Source organism: Xenopus laevis, chromosome 6L (assembly GCF_017654675.1).
Source record: "Xenopus laevis strain J_2021 chromosome 6L, Xenopus_laevis_v10.1, whole genome shotgun sequence".
NCBI lineage: Eukaryota > Metazoa > Chordata > Amphibia > Anura > Pipidae > Xenopus > Xenopus laevis.
The window spans coordinates 30360877-30376363 of NC_054381.1; the positions used below are offsets into that span (position 1 = coordinate 30360877).

General features: G+C 37.8%; 1 protein-coding gene across 1 annotated transcript in view; it reads right to left on the reverse strand.

Moving 5' to 3' along the window:
* LOC108718826 (zinc finger protein 804B) overlaps positions 1-14903 on the reverse strand; it is a 254430-nt gene extending 239527 nt beyond the window's left edge. The window contains exon 1 of the mRNA XM_018267302.2: positions 14143-14903. Coding sequence (XP_018122791.2) covers positions 14143-14256 — 114 coding nt within the window. The 5' untranslated portion in view covers positions 14257-14903. The remainder of the gene's footprint in view (positions 1-14142) is intronic.
* Between the last annotated feature and the right edge of the window lie 584 nt (positions 14904-15487).

Here is a 15487-nt window from a genome sequence, read left to right on the forward strand (position 1 = left end):
AAATGTTCTTATGTGTTTTCATCTGTTGGCATGTTTGCTTGCTCTGCTGGTCAAACCTTTAATTGTAAATAAAATAATTTACATGATGGTGATACTGGGCCTTTAACCGGAGAGAACATGTGATCTGAAGGCGTCTGAATATGAATTGATTGTGTAGCCCTCTGCTAGTTCCACCTTTCATCAAAGCATTTCCACTGAATCTCATATCTACATCAAACATCAGAGTTGGAACAATTTCTGTGTGATTTTTCATTTAAAGGCTTTTGGCTTTTGCTTTTTGTTTGTCAAGGAGGGTTCTTAGCTTTTATATAATTTCCTAGGGAAACGAAATTGATTCCAGATAGAAAGCCTGAAGTAAAGAAGAGCCTAAATATCTGAAATCAGTATTTTGTGCATTGAACAGATATCGAGAAGAATTTTGTTCATGTCCTTAAAGAAATCTATTTAAATGTGCCATGAATCTGGTAAATGCAAGGAGAATTGAATGCTGGATTAAAGGAGAAGGAAAGGCTAAAATGAAGTAAGCTTTATCAGAAAGGTCTATATAAATACACCAGTAAACCCTCAAAGCAGTGCTGCTCTGAGTCCTCTGTCAAAAGAAACACTGCAATTCATTCCTTTTATTGTGTACACATGGGCTTCTGTATCAGACTTCCTGATTTCAGCTTCAACCTCCAGGGCTAGGGCTTGAGCATGCTCAGTTTGCTCCTCCCCCCTCCCTGCTGTAATCTGAGACCAGAGCTGTAAGCGAGCAGGGAGATACTCAGGCAGGAAGTGATGTCACACCAAGCTTATATGGCAGCTTCTATCCTAAACAAACAGAGACAATGTCTAGAGCTGTTTACACAGGTATGGTAAAGCATTCTGCAGAATAAATATAGCGTTCTAGCTTGCACTTTTGTGGCTAATCTGTTGGCAATAAACATTCTTGGAGATTTCCTTCCTTCCTTCAAAGGTTGGATTGTAGTGGTATTAGAGTTTTTGAAACCACGATTAAACTAATATTTTCTAAAACCACAAATGCCATGAAATATATTAAAAAATCCTAATAAAAAAAGTAAGACAGAAAATAAACGCTGCCCAATGTGCTAAGTAATCCAAAAAAAAAACTCGAATTAGTCAGACAATTACTAGTGAAATCCCAAAACCTCTAAAAGTCTGAATGGCTAAAAATGTGTCAAATAAAATCAGAGCAGCTCCCATTAGCTTCTATAGGACCTCGACTGCTTTCACTTTCCAAAGTTTGTAATAGATTTTTTTGTTGGGGACTAGTTATTGAACATCAAATTTTTGTGGTTTTAGGAGTTTTTGAAACCATGACTAAACTCACTTTCTCTAAAACCACTAATTTTTTGAGATTTTAAAAAATAGAAAAACCACAAACTTTTAGAGATTTGTGGAAAAAAATTTTAATTTGATTGTTACTAAATGGGGCCCTAAGTAAATCTCAAATTATTAGAGAAATATTTATTATGTTAGAGAAATAAAACGAATTCTTACTATTTGTGGGAAAAAAATAGAAATCTGAATTTTAGTAAATCGGCCCCTACGATTAGCAACAATTTTGAAGAGAATTCTAACCTGGGTAGCTGATGTAGAATAACTTAGTTGCAATTTGTTATGAAGAACTGATAACACTGTTACAGTTACTTTTGTGTAATCAGTCTTAATATGAGGAGGGATAAATAAAAATTTCAAGTTTAGAGCTAGCACCCACAGAAAGTCAAAATGAATCATTTTAGTAAAAAACAAAATAGGGTTCCAAATTCCACATAAAATAATAGACTTTACCAGCCATTTGTTATGATGAGAAGAATTTCTACTCGATACAGATGCACATTTTTCTATTCTGAGCACTTTTCTGTCTCTTTTTCAGCAAAACTTTATTTCAAGAGAATATGTCAGAAAAAGCAGCGCTCTTCATTTATTAAATATGAGCAACCTTCTTGTGAAGTTCAAATATACAGGTGCATTCTGCTGAGTTTGTTTTTTTTTTCATTATCCCCTTGATAAAAAATGCTGCGTAGTTGTACAGTTATGGGATCTATTATAAAGTATGATCTGAAATACGCCAATGCCTTTCAACCAACAGTTTTTCCTTTATGAATGATTTGCTGCTTTTTTCTATAGTAAAAAGCTTTAAAGTTGCCTTCAGACATGTTGCTTTGTACTAAAGAAACTTTATTTGGAAAACCCAAGAGCCCACAAATACCAGAAATATATTCCATAAATGTATTTATTAGTACAGACATTTCTTCATCAACGTTTACCAGTATCTTAACCAAACACTCGCTTCTAGTTCTCCCAAATAACTTTTTAGCACATCTTTGACTCTAGAGACCATGGGGCAGATTTACTAGAAGGCGAAGAGGCCGTCGCTAGTGAAAATTTGCCAGACATACCATCTGCAGGAACAGAAACGGAACTAGAGGGGGGCGGGCCCTGGCGCAGGACGCGCAGCCGGGCCCCCCGTCCCCCTCCGTAAACCTGGAACTGGCCGGGATATGCGCAACGCGCGGACTGCCGGGGGGCCCTGAGGGTGTGGGCCCTGGCCCGCTCGCACACCCCCTGCTCCCCCGGTAGTTCCGCCCCTGCGCAGGAACATCACCAATGCATGGTAAATTGGATCCTATAGGATTGCTGAAACTGCAAACTATAGAAACCACAAATTGTCATAGAACATTACTCTTATATTAAAAGTATTATATATATATATATATATATATATATATATATATATATATATATATATATATATACATACTAAAAGTATATAATTTAAAGGTGAACAACCCCTTGCATTTTGAAATTTGACAAGGGCCGACACACATTTTTAGTTTCCCAGATGCCTTCAATTATGTGAAGTGCTCTGAAAAACGTCAGTCACTCTTTGCTGCTGTGGGCTGATATCACCCCCTCCCTCCATTATTTCAAATGTAAACAATGTAATTTAGAAATAAAAACTACACCATAAAAATCATGACTGAATTCCTTTAAGAAACAATCAATTATTTCGACACCGCAATGGGTTATACCTGGCAAAAATGGAACATGTATCTTAAAGGGCCAATAACACCAAAATACGTTATAGAAATTAATATATCTTTCCATTTATCCTCAGTGAGTGCACTATTTATTGGCAGCAGAAGTCCTGTTTTATATGTGCATGGTTTACATTCTATATATGCGCAGAAAGATATGGATGACATCTTACCTCCATTTTTAAGCACTTAAGTACTACAACCCACTGTGTTCTAAATAGCTTATCTGTTATCTGCTATTCCACTTGGCCCTACAGCCTAATGAACCCTGAACGGCAGCCCCTTGTGATAGTGTAGCTTAATCTTATATTAACAATAGTAGATCTTCTGGCACACAAAAGAACATTTTTCAAAATGCTGGGTTACAGTGTTATATATTTAAATGTATATAAAGCCATTTCATTTTTTTGATGCAACTGCCACTTGAATGACGGAAAATCAATAACTAATTCTAAATTTAAAAAATAGCACCATCTAGAGGCCTTGATGCCTGTATATGTGAACAAGTTAGTATGAGAAATAATATGTTTTCCATGTCGGAACAGGTCGAGGGGGGGAACACATCGCAAGTGCACAAAGGGTAATATCGTTCTCGGCACTAGAAGAACCAAAATTCCAGTTACCAGGAGCGACTTATTGCTGTCCCTTGTAACTTGAGGGCTGCTGTTACCTGTTGTGAGTTTCTTAACTCACCTCATGGCAGTAGAGCCCCTGAATTTTGTTTCTTTATGTGGAGATTGGAGAACCAACATGCCATATAATGAGAGCTTTGTCTAATTAATTCTAGTTAATATAAAGCTGAAAAAAGCCAAAACTGGGTGACTCCTATAAAATTAATGGTTTTATGGTTTGTGTTCCCTTTTTTACACATAGCAGTTTTTACTCATGTTTTAGAAGCTGTACATTTTGGGGGTTTATAACAGTTTTAATTCATTTAGACAGTAACATGAGCTTAAAAAATCGATGTGCTCTGTATTACTACAAATGGAATTGGCATTGTGAGTAACTATTGGCAGCTACCAGGCCTTTTAATCAGGATGTCATTTATAAATTATGTTTACTTTAACCTAATGGTATTCAGAACCATGATCAAGTGGAGAGTCCACAGATTCCTACAACCATGCCTACATTTATTAGTTATTTAGATACAGTACTTATGCTTTGAGAGGACCACGATTGACACTCACAGTGTACACAGTACAATTATGTGGGTCTGCTTATTAGACCATGAAACCAGCCTTCTTATTACACATGGTAAATATACACCATTGCATCACAGACTGCACTGAGATACCCACTTCATCTGCACAGGAACTCATAGACTATTGTTTTGCCCACCACTATATTCCCCCATCTAACAGATATTTAAATCTACTGACTAAGGTTGTAGCCTGGTGAAATCTAAATTAGGAACTCACAGGTCTATGTGGGATAAGTGCCCACCATCAGTACGACAAAATTTGTGGTTTCCTGTGTCCAGGCTTAATAAAGGACTCAATTAACTATTTGGCTTGAGCAACCACATAGGTACTGGGTTTGGAGCCTATGGGAGATGGCCTTCTGTGTATATATGTGTGTGTATATATACACACACTATATATATATATATATATTTATATATATATATATATATATATATATATATATATATATATCAACCCATTTAAACCCATAAACCTCTGTGCATGGGAGAAGTTGTCATCTGACTTAGCCTGCAAAGCTAGGTGATATAGGTGATATTATATATATAAGAAAACATAGTGAATAAAAAATCGCAACCGTGCACATTGTGGTTACAATTACTCTAATAGTAGAAGAGTAGCAGCATTAAAATACAGAGATCCTTACTCAGAAGGGGGATCTTAACAGCTGGATATTGTGTCCCATGTTGCCCTTGTAGTACCAACGGAAAATTCAGGCATATCCCTCTCATGCGCATCAGTGGCACCCAGTGCTAAGCCTCTGCAGGCCAATTACACCAAAGCCGCCATTGCTCCATAAGCATTTAAACCCCGCCTCAGTAGCTACCGCTGGTAGGCTGCCCCATACGCCTTTGCAATGGAGGGCAGTCCGCACAGCCATTTCAGCTACCACTGTCACTTGAGACTTGAGGGCCATATGAAGATCTCCACCCGACTTTATTCGCGAGTGTAATGCATGGTGCAGTAAGTCACCTATCCTGTCTACACTGCCCAAATCTTAGCGAGACTATTTGGGGGATCAATCCAGCCAGTTACCAGTCTAGGTGGTGCAGCGTATACAGAACATCAGTCCATGTCTTAAATATCATTTTGATTGAACATATATATTATACGCTGAGCTAGCCAATATAGTGTACCTTCCATGGATATCAGCTTGGAATAATGGCGGGCCCCATGTAGGAACACGCACCAATGAGCCGGACATCCCACGGAAGGTACACTTTATTGGCTAGCTCAAGCACATAATATATATTCTGCTCCGTCAGCATGATATTTAGGACACAGACTGATGTAGTTTTTGCCTAATATACACACATATTTTTTTTATAAGACCTGTGTGCGAGCCTCTGTCTTGACTATATATATATATATATATATATATATATATATATATATATATATATATATATATATATATATATATATATATATATATATATATAAATAGTATGCTTATTAATACTCATATACTAGGCATACCGATATGAATGTGAAATTTCACTTGCTATTACACACTTCATTAGTGATTAACTATCTTGACTATCCGTCTTACTCCTAAATGCTCAAGTCACTTTCAACGCTGGAAAACATGAGCAAATTTGCCTGAATTACCAGTGGGAAATATTTTAAAAAACACACACACAAAATCTCCCTTCCAGTAAATAAGCCAGGAATGCAAATTCACTTAGCTTCCCCCCCCCTTAATGAATGAGGCTATTTGTAGCAATGTTACGGAAAGCTAAACATGAACACTTTCTAACATTAAGTTATCCTTCTATCTAATCAATTTATGTCAAGCCGGGTCAGACCATCTGTCAAATCTATTGTAATAAACGATCTGTTTTAACTTAATCACTGATTGGGCCATTGTATTCATGAGGCTTGAGGAACACAGATGGCCTTCTCTGGGTGGAAATATGTTTATAGGGAAGACAGTTTTCAGCCATAGGTATCAAGGATGTTTTCGCTTATATTTCTTGATTTCCGAAAAAATGTCGAAGATCATTTAATTAAACAGGGAGACCACAACAATCAACTTTTGGCTGCTATTCAGTAAATGTGAAAATGGCGAATTATGTGCAAATATTCCACCTACGGTATCTATATATAAATATTATATGTCTGAATATTGTTAGTCTGGGCTGATGCATTTGCCAAAGCCTAAAAAAATAAATATCATTATGGACACTGAGGTTATTTTAGTCCAGCACTATGGCAGCTTCCACTGTATAAATTCAAGTATGCCGAGAAAGAATGTTGCATCCAATGAGTTATGCCAACATACTTGACTAAGAATTTATGGGCACCTGTATGGTCAAATGTTTTATTAAAGGAGTGGTTCACTTTTAGTATTATAATAATAATTGGCTAATTCTAAGCAAAATTTCTATTGGCCTTTATTTTTTAAGAGTGTTTTCATTATTTGTCTTCTTCTTGCTCTTTCCAGCTTTCAAATGGGAGTGACTAACCCCATCTGTAAGACTACAAATGTATTGTTGCAGCTACTTTTTTATTACTTCTCTTTCTATGCAGGCCTCTCCTTTTCATATTCCAGTCTGTTCTTCGAATCAATGCAGGGACGCTAGGGTAAATTACTGGATTACCGATAGTGCCAACTGGTGAGCTGCTGAATAAAAAGCTAAATAACTCAAAAAAGCAAATAATAAAAAAAATGAAGACCAATTGCAAACTGTCTCAAAATATCACATTCTATATCATACTAAGGGGCACATTTACTTAGGGTCGAATATCGAGGGTTAATTAACCCTCGATATATGACTGTCGAAGTTAAATCCTTCAACTTCGAATATCGAAGTCGAAGGATTTACTGCAATTCGTTCGATCGAACGATTCGAAGGATTTTAATCCATCGATCGAACGAAATTCCTACGATCAAAAAAAGCTTAGAAAGCCTATGGGGAAGGTAACTGATGTTTGGTAGGTTTTACTTGGCAAAGGAGGGGTTAAATTTTTTTTAAAGAGACAGTACTTCGACTATCGAATGGTCGAACGCTTATTAATTCGAATTGTTCGATTTGAAGTCGAAGTCGTAGTCAAAGGTCGAAGTAGCCAATTCGATGGTTGAAGTAGCCAAAAAAAACAGAATTCTGAACTGAAATCCATTTCTCAAAAGAGCAAACAGATTTTGTTATATTCAGTTTTGAAATCTGACATGGGGCTAGACATTTTGTCAATTTCCCAGCTGCCCCAAGTCACGTGACTTGTGCTCTGATAAACTTCAATCACTCTTTACTGCTGTACTGCAAGTTGGAGTGATATCACCCCCTCCCTTTTCCCCCCCAGCAGCCAAACAAAAGAACAATGGGAAGGTAACCAGATAGCAGCTCCCTAACACAAGATAACAGCTCCCTGGTAGATCTAAGAACAACACTCAATAGTAAAAACCCATGTCCCACTGAGACACATTCAGTTACATTGAGAAGGAAAAACAGCAGCCTGCCAGAAAGCATTTCTCTCCTAAAGTGCAGGCACAAGTCACATGACCAGGGGCAGCTGGGAAATTGACAAAATGTCTAGCCCCATGTCAGATTTCAAAATTGAATATAAAAAAAATCTGTTTACTCTTTCGAGAAATGGATTTCAGTGCAGAATTCTGCTGGAGCAGCACTATTAACTGATTCATTTTGAAAAAAATTACTTTCCTATGACAGTATCCCTTTAAGTAAATGTGCCCCCATAAGTTCATTTAAAGGTGTACAAGTAATACAGTCATAATGGTTGCGCTGTAATACCTATAACATTGTCTATATATGAGCTGACATTGTTGCTGGGATAGATTTACAAACTGTGTACAAATGTTACATTAAAGGGGTTGTTCACCTTCCAAACACTTTTTTCATTTCACTTGTTTTCAGACTAAAGACTTTTTTCAATTATTTCCCATAATTCATTTTTTACTGGTTTTCCAAAATCTAAGTTTAAAGTTGAATGTTCCTGTCTCTGGTGTTTCAGTCTGGCAGCTCAGTAATTCAGGTGCAGACTCTAAACCAGCGGTGCCCAAAAGGTAGATTGGGATCTACCAGTAGAACTTTAGCTGATCATTAGTGATGGGCGAATTTGTCCCGTTGCATATGCGAAACATTGACGGCTGCGTCAAGACCATCGGCAACGTCAATTTTTTTTCAATGCCGGTGAATTTTCGTGGCAAATTCAGCAATTTATTCGCCACCAGTGAAACTCGCGCCTACCGAATAAATTCAGTAGAGCTCAAGACACTGTCTAGTCTAAATCTAAAACTAGTCTAAACCTTCTGTTTAATTCAGATATTTATTCTGTTAAGGTTACAAAAAGAATAGTTAATAATAAATTATTATTATTATAATACAATAATGAAATAATAATAATACATAATAAATAATAAAATTCTTACATATAGCAATATAACTTTACCCATAAATCAATATATTTAAAGGGCATGTAAAGTCTAAATTAGACTAAGGCTAGAAATGCTGTATTTTGTATACTAAATATAAACATGAACTTACTGCACCACAAGCCTAATCAAACAAATGATTTATGCTTTCAAAGTTGACTTCAGGGGGTCACCATCTTGTAACTTTGTTAAACATCTTTGCAAGACTAAGACTGTGCACATGCTCAGTGTGGTCTGGGCTGCTTAGGGGTCGTCATAAACAAAGCTGCTTGAGTTCTGCATGGCTGGGAAGTAAGGCGGGGGCTCCCCCTGCTGTTCATAAGTATGATTGTTTCCCTGCTCAGCAGTTAGGGACCGTCTGACAATTCCTATCCACAGCAGTAAATGAAGGGAGAATTTCACTGCATACAGTCAGGTTTCTTAAAGGAACGATACACATTTTTTAATTAAAGTATATTGGAGATAGGTTTCTTTTTCATTAAAGAAAGTAAAAATGGGATTTTATTTTTTTCCTTTATATGCCCTTTAAGCAATAAAAAATGCTAACAATGCTATTATGGTTGTAGATGATCTACTAAAAATAGACCCCACATTTGTAAAGTATGGGCACTCCTGCTCTAAATTTTTAAAATTTTGCAACATTGAGTTGATACATTTCTCAGCAACATCTCTGGAGTATTAGCAACTATTGTATCAATTCTAACATTTGCCTGTATTGAAACCCAGAGATTCTGCTCAGCAGGGACAAAGATAAGAAATGTATCAACTAAATGTATCAATTTAGAACAGTTAACAGGGTCGGCGACTCCCCCTCCCAGAGCTGCTTTAGAATGTGTAAAAGGACACTTTACACTTCAATATTAGAAAAATGGTGACACATAGAAAATAAAAAGTAATTGAAAAAAGTAATTATTTCTGGTGATCTATCGGAAAACATCTAGTTGTTTGAAGGTGAACAACCCCTTTAATATATAAGGATGAGGGTAGAAAGGGGAAGCAGTGCAGTCAGAATGGTTGCACTGAGATTGTTAACATAGCAGCTTTTAGAGAGATTTACAAACTGTGGGCAAATGTTATATTAACAGATTCGATTCTAGTGGGATATGAGAGTTGCAGTTATACAGCAGTGACATGGTAGAATATTTTAAGCTCTTGATGCAAATACTAAAACTTTCTTTCAGTTATTAATCATACTGAATGTGATTGACAATTTCACCAACAACCTCTTCTCTCCAAGGAGGGGATCTAATGCCAGAGCCCAAGACAAATGCCCATTCCGTCCGACTAAAAACCGTCCATGTTGACTTCAGTTTGCTGCAATGCTTTTAAGGGCAGAAATGATGGGGAAAGTCGTGATGAGAATGCAGTTATTTTTGTTATTTTGTTTAAAACACGGCTGAATCCTGCGTAAATGATTAACCTTCTTACATAATGGGAATTCTTGGATGTGCTCTCAGGCCAAGCTCAGTTAATTTCCCCTGATGCACAAATACAGCAGTTCAAGTTATAGAAAAATCTAATTGTGGGTTTGTTTTTAGCACTCACTATGTATCTACTTATGTATTCATATTTATACGTGTAATAATCAGAGCTGTTTTGTCGGGAAACCCCGGGGAAGGGAATTCAAAGCGCTTATTTGTCTTGGGGTTTTGTTTTGGTTTTTTTTTCTTCCACCTACATTACACACAGAACTGGAAATATTATATATTCTGCATGTCTGCAACAGTGAGAAGAAGAAGTAGCTTTGGATGCATTCAGGATTCTTAAACAAAGTATTTCCAAAATGTGGCTGCTATAGGATATCAAATACCAGCATATTTCAGGATGGTATCAGGAGTTTCTGAGCAACAACTGGGCAAGGCTCCTACATACTAAATACTCTGGCACCTCTTTCCTTCTACAACTACATTGCAATGGTTAAAATATCAATCAAGAGTTAAATGTTTTAAATAAAAAGGACTTTTAATGCACTTGCCAGCACCATATTGTACCTGTGACATTAACACCATTGCCTGTTGTCTTTATTACATTTCCTCAACACGATCAGCTGACTTCTGATATTTTACTTACATCTGTATATATATATATATATATATATATATATATATATATATATATATATATATATATATATATATATATATATGGTACTAACTGTCGACCCCAGCACAATGGCACAGGTAGAGGCTGAACCTCCTCTGCAAGTTCTGCCTTAACTCATCCCAATGTTCCAGGAGAAAGTCAATTTCACACCATTATCCATTCACTATAATTATTAGAAATAAAGGGTATGTGGATTTACAGTGATTAACAGCCATATAACCATCTGCATGAAATATATAAGGGGCCAAGCCAATATAAGACTGAAGATTTAACATCAATTTTCTCCGGAAAAGTTTCTGTAGGTAACACATCAGCACATGCCTACCTGAAATGATTGATAATCTCCAGGATGTTATTCTTCATATACTCTCCCCGTTACTGGGAAACAGCGCAATGCCACTTGGAAAAATCTGGAGAGATTTACAAACCGATATGTGCCAACGCTGTATTGATAAATGAGGATGGTGGGCAGTGGGGAAAGTACTGGCGGTTGCACTGCAACAACTATGGTATTGTCTCTAAGAGCTCCCAGTTTTTTTGGAGAGATGGTTACACTGTAATACCCATAGGATTGTCTGTAAAAGCTTACATTGCTATATGTGTGTTCAAATGTTTTATTAATGAATAAGGAATTCAGTCAGCAGGGAAAGTAGTGCAGTTACACTGTAATCCCTATAACATTGCCTGTATAAACTGACATTGTTGCTGTTAGAGGGATTTACAACAGGTATGGGACCTGTAATCCAGAATGCTGGGGAACTGAAGTTTTCCGGTTAATGGATATTTCTGTAATTTGGATCTCCATGTCTTAAGTCTACTAAAAAAAATGATTTAAACATTAATCACACTGAATAGCATTGTTTTTACATAGTTACATAGTTAAATCGGGTTGAAAAAAGACAAAGTCCATCAAGTCCAACCCCTCCAAATGAAAACCCAGCATCCATACACACACCCCTCCCTACTTTCATATAAATTCTATATACCCATACTTATACTAACTATAGAGTTTAGTATCACAATAGCCTTACCTCTGATAAGGATTCATTATATCTGGAATTGAGTACAAGGTACTGTTTTATTATTACAGAGAAAAAAAAATTATTTAATTAACATGGAGTCTATAGGCGATGGGCATCCTGTAATCAGTAACTTCCTGGATAATGGGTTTCCGGATAACAGATCCCATATGTTGGGTAGAAAGGAAAAGTAGCACAGTCAAAGAATGGCTACAATAACTATGACAGTCTCTATAAACTCACGTTGTTGATGTATGAATGATTATTAATGTCATTATTATTATTATGTATTTCTAGATTGTATGTCTATATGTCGTATGAATAAATAAGGATTTGGGGTGTTGGGGAAAGTAGTGCAGTCTGAATGATTACGCTGAGATGGTTGCTTTCAGAGAGATTTACAAACTCTAGGCAAATGTTTTATTAATAGATATTTCAATAGATAAGGACGCTGGGTAGAAAGGGAAACTAGTGCAGAGAGAATGGTTACACTGCAAATGACTGTGGCTGCCTATGTAAGCTTATATAGCTGTTTTTGAAAAGATTTAAATACTGGATTTGTAAATGTCCTATTAATAATTAAAGAGGCTGGCTAGCGGAGGAAAGTAGTGCATTGAGAACTTTTAACACTGTAATAGCCGAGTAATTGTGTGTAAAAGCTCACAGAACTGTGTAAGTGCACCACCAGGCCACAGCTTTCCATCCACTACAATTAGATGTGAAACCGTTATGCATTACCCCCCTGTAATAACCCCTCACCGAGGCAGGAGAAGAGTCGTTCTGATAAAAACACTGCTTAAATGCTTCCAGGATTTTTCCCCCCATTCCCAACTGAACGCCGCTGCCTCGCTGCTACACACCGTGCCCTGAAACTTCCAGCCCTGACAGATTTCCCTAAACTGGAGCTTTTGGCAGCAGTTTAAGCAGATTATGGAGATTCCATGAACATCTGTGAATTTAGGTTAATCTGTAGGTTAACTGCAAGCAGATCTAGACCTCCCGCCCCGCGCCTGCTTCTCCATGGCAGTCCCAGATATATCCCTGGGAAAATGAATGAGTAGCACACAGGTGCCCAGAGTATTAGTCTTACTAAGGAGACAACAGTAAATCCTCCATTGTGCAAAGTCTGTGCTATCTCTTGCCAATGCTACCGAGCAGTAACCACAACGCCATACACACTACGGGGCAGATTTATCAAGGGTCGAATTTCGAAGTAATGGGAGTTTTTTTGAACTCCTATAACTTCGAAATTTTAATAAAAAAAAGACCAACTGAAATATATTAATAACATCTTAGGGTGTTTATATATTTTTTTTGCTGATGAATAGGCTGTATTCAATCATTCGAATCAAAGTAAGATCGAATTCGGTCGAAAAGTATTTTAAAAAAAAAAAAAACACTTCTATTTTTTAAAGTCCACCAATTGACTCCATGTGGGACACCCATAGGCTAAAACAGCAATTCGGCAGGTTTTAGATGGCGAATGGCCGAAGTTGGTGTTTTAAAGAGACAGTACATGATAAATTCCAATATTCAAATTTTCTTATTTTTTTCAAATTCCCTAGTCGAAGTACACAAAAATAGCTAAAAAAAATTTATTTTGAATTTTCACTTCGACCCTTGATAAATCTGCCCCTACATCTCAACTTCCAAAATCAAAGTCACTTGGCCCATCTAATAAAGTGCAGAACCAACTTTTTTTACCCAGATGCAAAATACAGTAGAACCCCACGTTTTACGTTTTTCAGGGGACCAGAAAAAAAAATGATGTAAAATCCAGGAAAATGTAAAATCAGGGAAATGTATTATACATAATATATAAGTGGGACCACAAAATGTTAAATGAGGGAAAACTTAAAATCAGAGGATGTAAAATGAGGGTTCTACTGTTTCAGTCTTTCTGTTGTTTAATGTCCCTGGCAAACCAGTTATAATTGCCTCTAATATTCCCTTTAATGACATTTACTAGTAGAATTTAGGACCAGTGTATTGGCATCTACTTTCTTATGAATTCCATTGGCAAAATAAAAACACATTAATAACTCTAGGCTGCTGGGACTAAGGATCAGTATTAACACAATTAATCATGATATAACCACAACAACAATAACAGATATAACAAGAAAACGGTGATTCTTGCAATATGACGTCACTTCTGAACAAGATGACGCTGTTAAAGCACCAAGGGCAACAAACTATCCAGAGAGGAACATGAAAGGAACCCCGACATTGTGGCAGTGAGTAGCAAGAGGGGCGAGTAAAAGAACAAGTCGGAAGAGTCTCTATGGCGGGTGGAACTTTTTTTAAGGGACCCTGCGACAGCGCAACTCAGACACTTTGCTGTACATGAATAGGGAAGGGGATAAATAAGGGAATGTCGTTACCGGCAGTGAGGAGGTGTCAGGCTTGCGGAGAGGCCCCTTGAAAACTCCCTTGATGGTGCGGAAGTGGCCGTTGCTGAGGTGCGTGGAGCTGATGACAAGGTAATAGCACGCCATGCGGACTCCACTCTCCCATATGTGTGCTCAGCACTGGCAGCAGTAGTAGCAGTAGCAGCAGTAGTAGTAGCGACTATGCCCAACAGCAGCAGCCAGGCAGCTCCATCCACAGCGCCCTCCAAAAGCTGCCAGGCGTCGCTAAAAAGGATTCAGCCCCAATGAGCCCAAGCGCTGTGTCTGTGACGCTCGTCAATCGCTCCCTCTGTGTGTGGAAACGCGCGGCGGCCGCTGATAGTGGAAATGACAGTTTAGAGCGAGTGGGATCCACAGATGGACACCGGGCTGTCACTGAATGAACGTGCTCAGCCTGTGCTTCTCCCGGGTCAGCAGCCCACAACCCACGTCGCCCATTCTCTCAATTCTGCAACAGCGATCCCTTTATTTCTTCTTCTTGTCCCCAATGTACAGCGGCTGCTGCTGGAGTCACAACGTGCTCTGTGGACAAAAGCGCAAGACTGGCTGCTCCTGTCGTTACTCAGCGTTAGGGAAGCATCACGCGGGCTCATTTACAAAACCTAATAGTCCCCATTTAGCATGTTAACTTTCAGCAGCAGCAGCAGTAGTCTCGCAGCTCTCCATGCACTACTCTGTGTCTAGCTCTGAGCTCTAAGTGCTGCTTCCATTCTCCACCCCCATTTCTCTATTCTGCTACCTGCCAGCTCCAGCCCTGGCTCAGTATTAAGCAGAGAGAGAGATGGGAAAGCTGCAGGGTCCTAATTCATAAGAGCAACAGGGAGTTCCAGCTGGGGGAAGCCAAATAGATGGGAAGATCTGAATTCTCTGATAATCCACCTATTATTTCCCATTTAACCTCTGTGTCTCCTTGGCACATTGGAGCTGATTTACAGTATGTGGGGGATTGCTTTGCTTTTATCTGTGTTTCCTTTGATCTGCAACTGCCACCCTGCTCACAAACACACATTCTGCCTCTCTTTCCAATATTTAACTCTCTTATTACTGGCCTAGAAATAATGAGGGAAACCCAAATAATATTAAAGCATAATATCCCTTTATTGGAGTAGATTCACTTTATTGGGGAAACCCAAATAATATTAATATGAGGGAAACCCAAATAATATTAAAGCATAATATCCCATTTTTTGAAATAGATTCACTTTATTGGACTAGCACTTCAATAGACAGCAAAGCATGAGGATGTACAGTATGTACAGGTATGGGACCTGTTATCCAGATTTTTTTCTGGATAATGGATATTTCCTTAATTTGGATC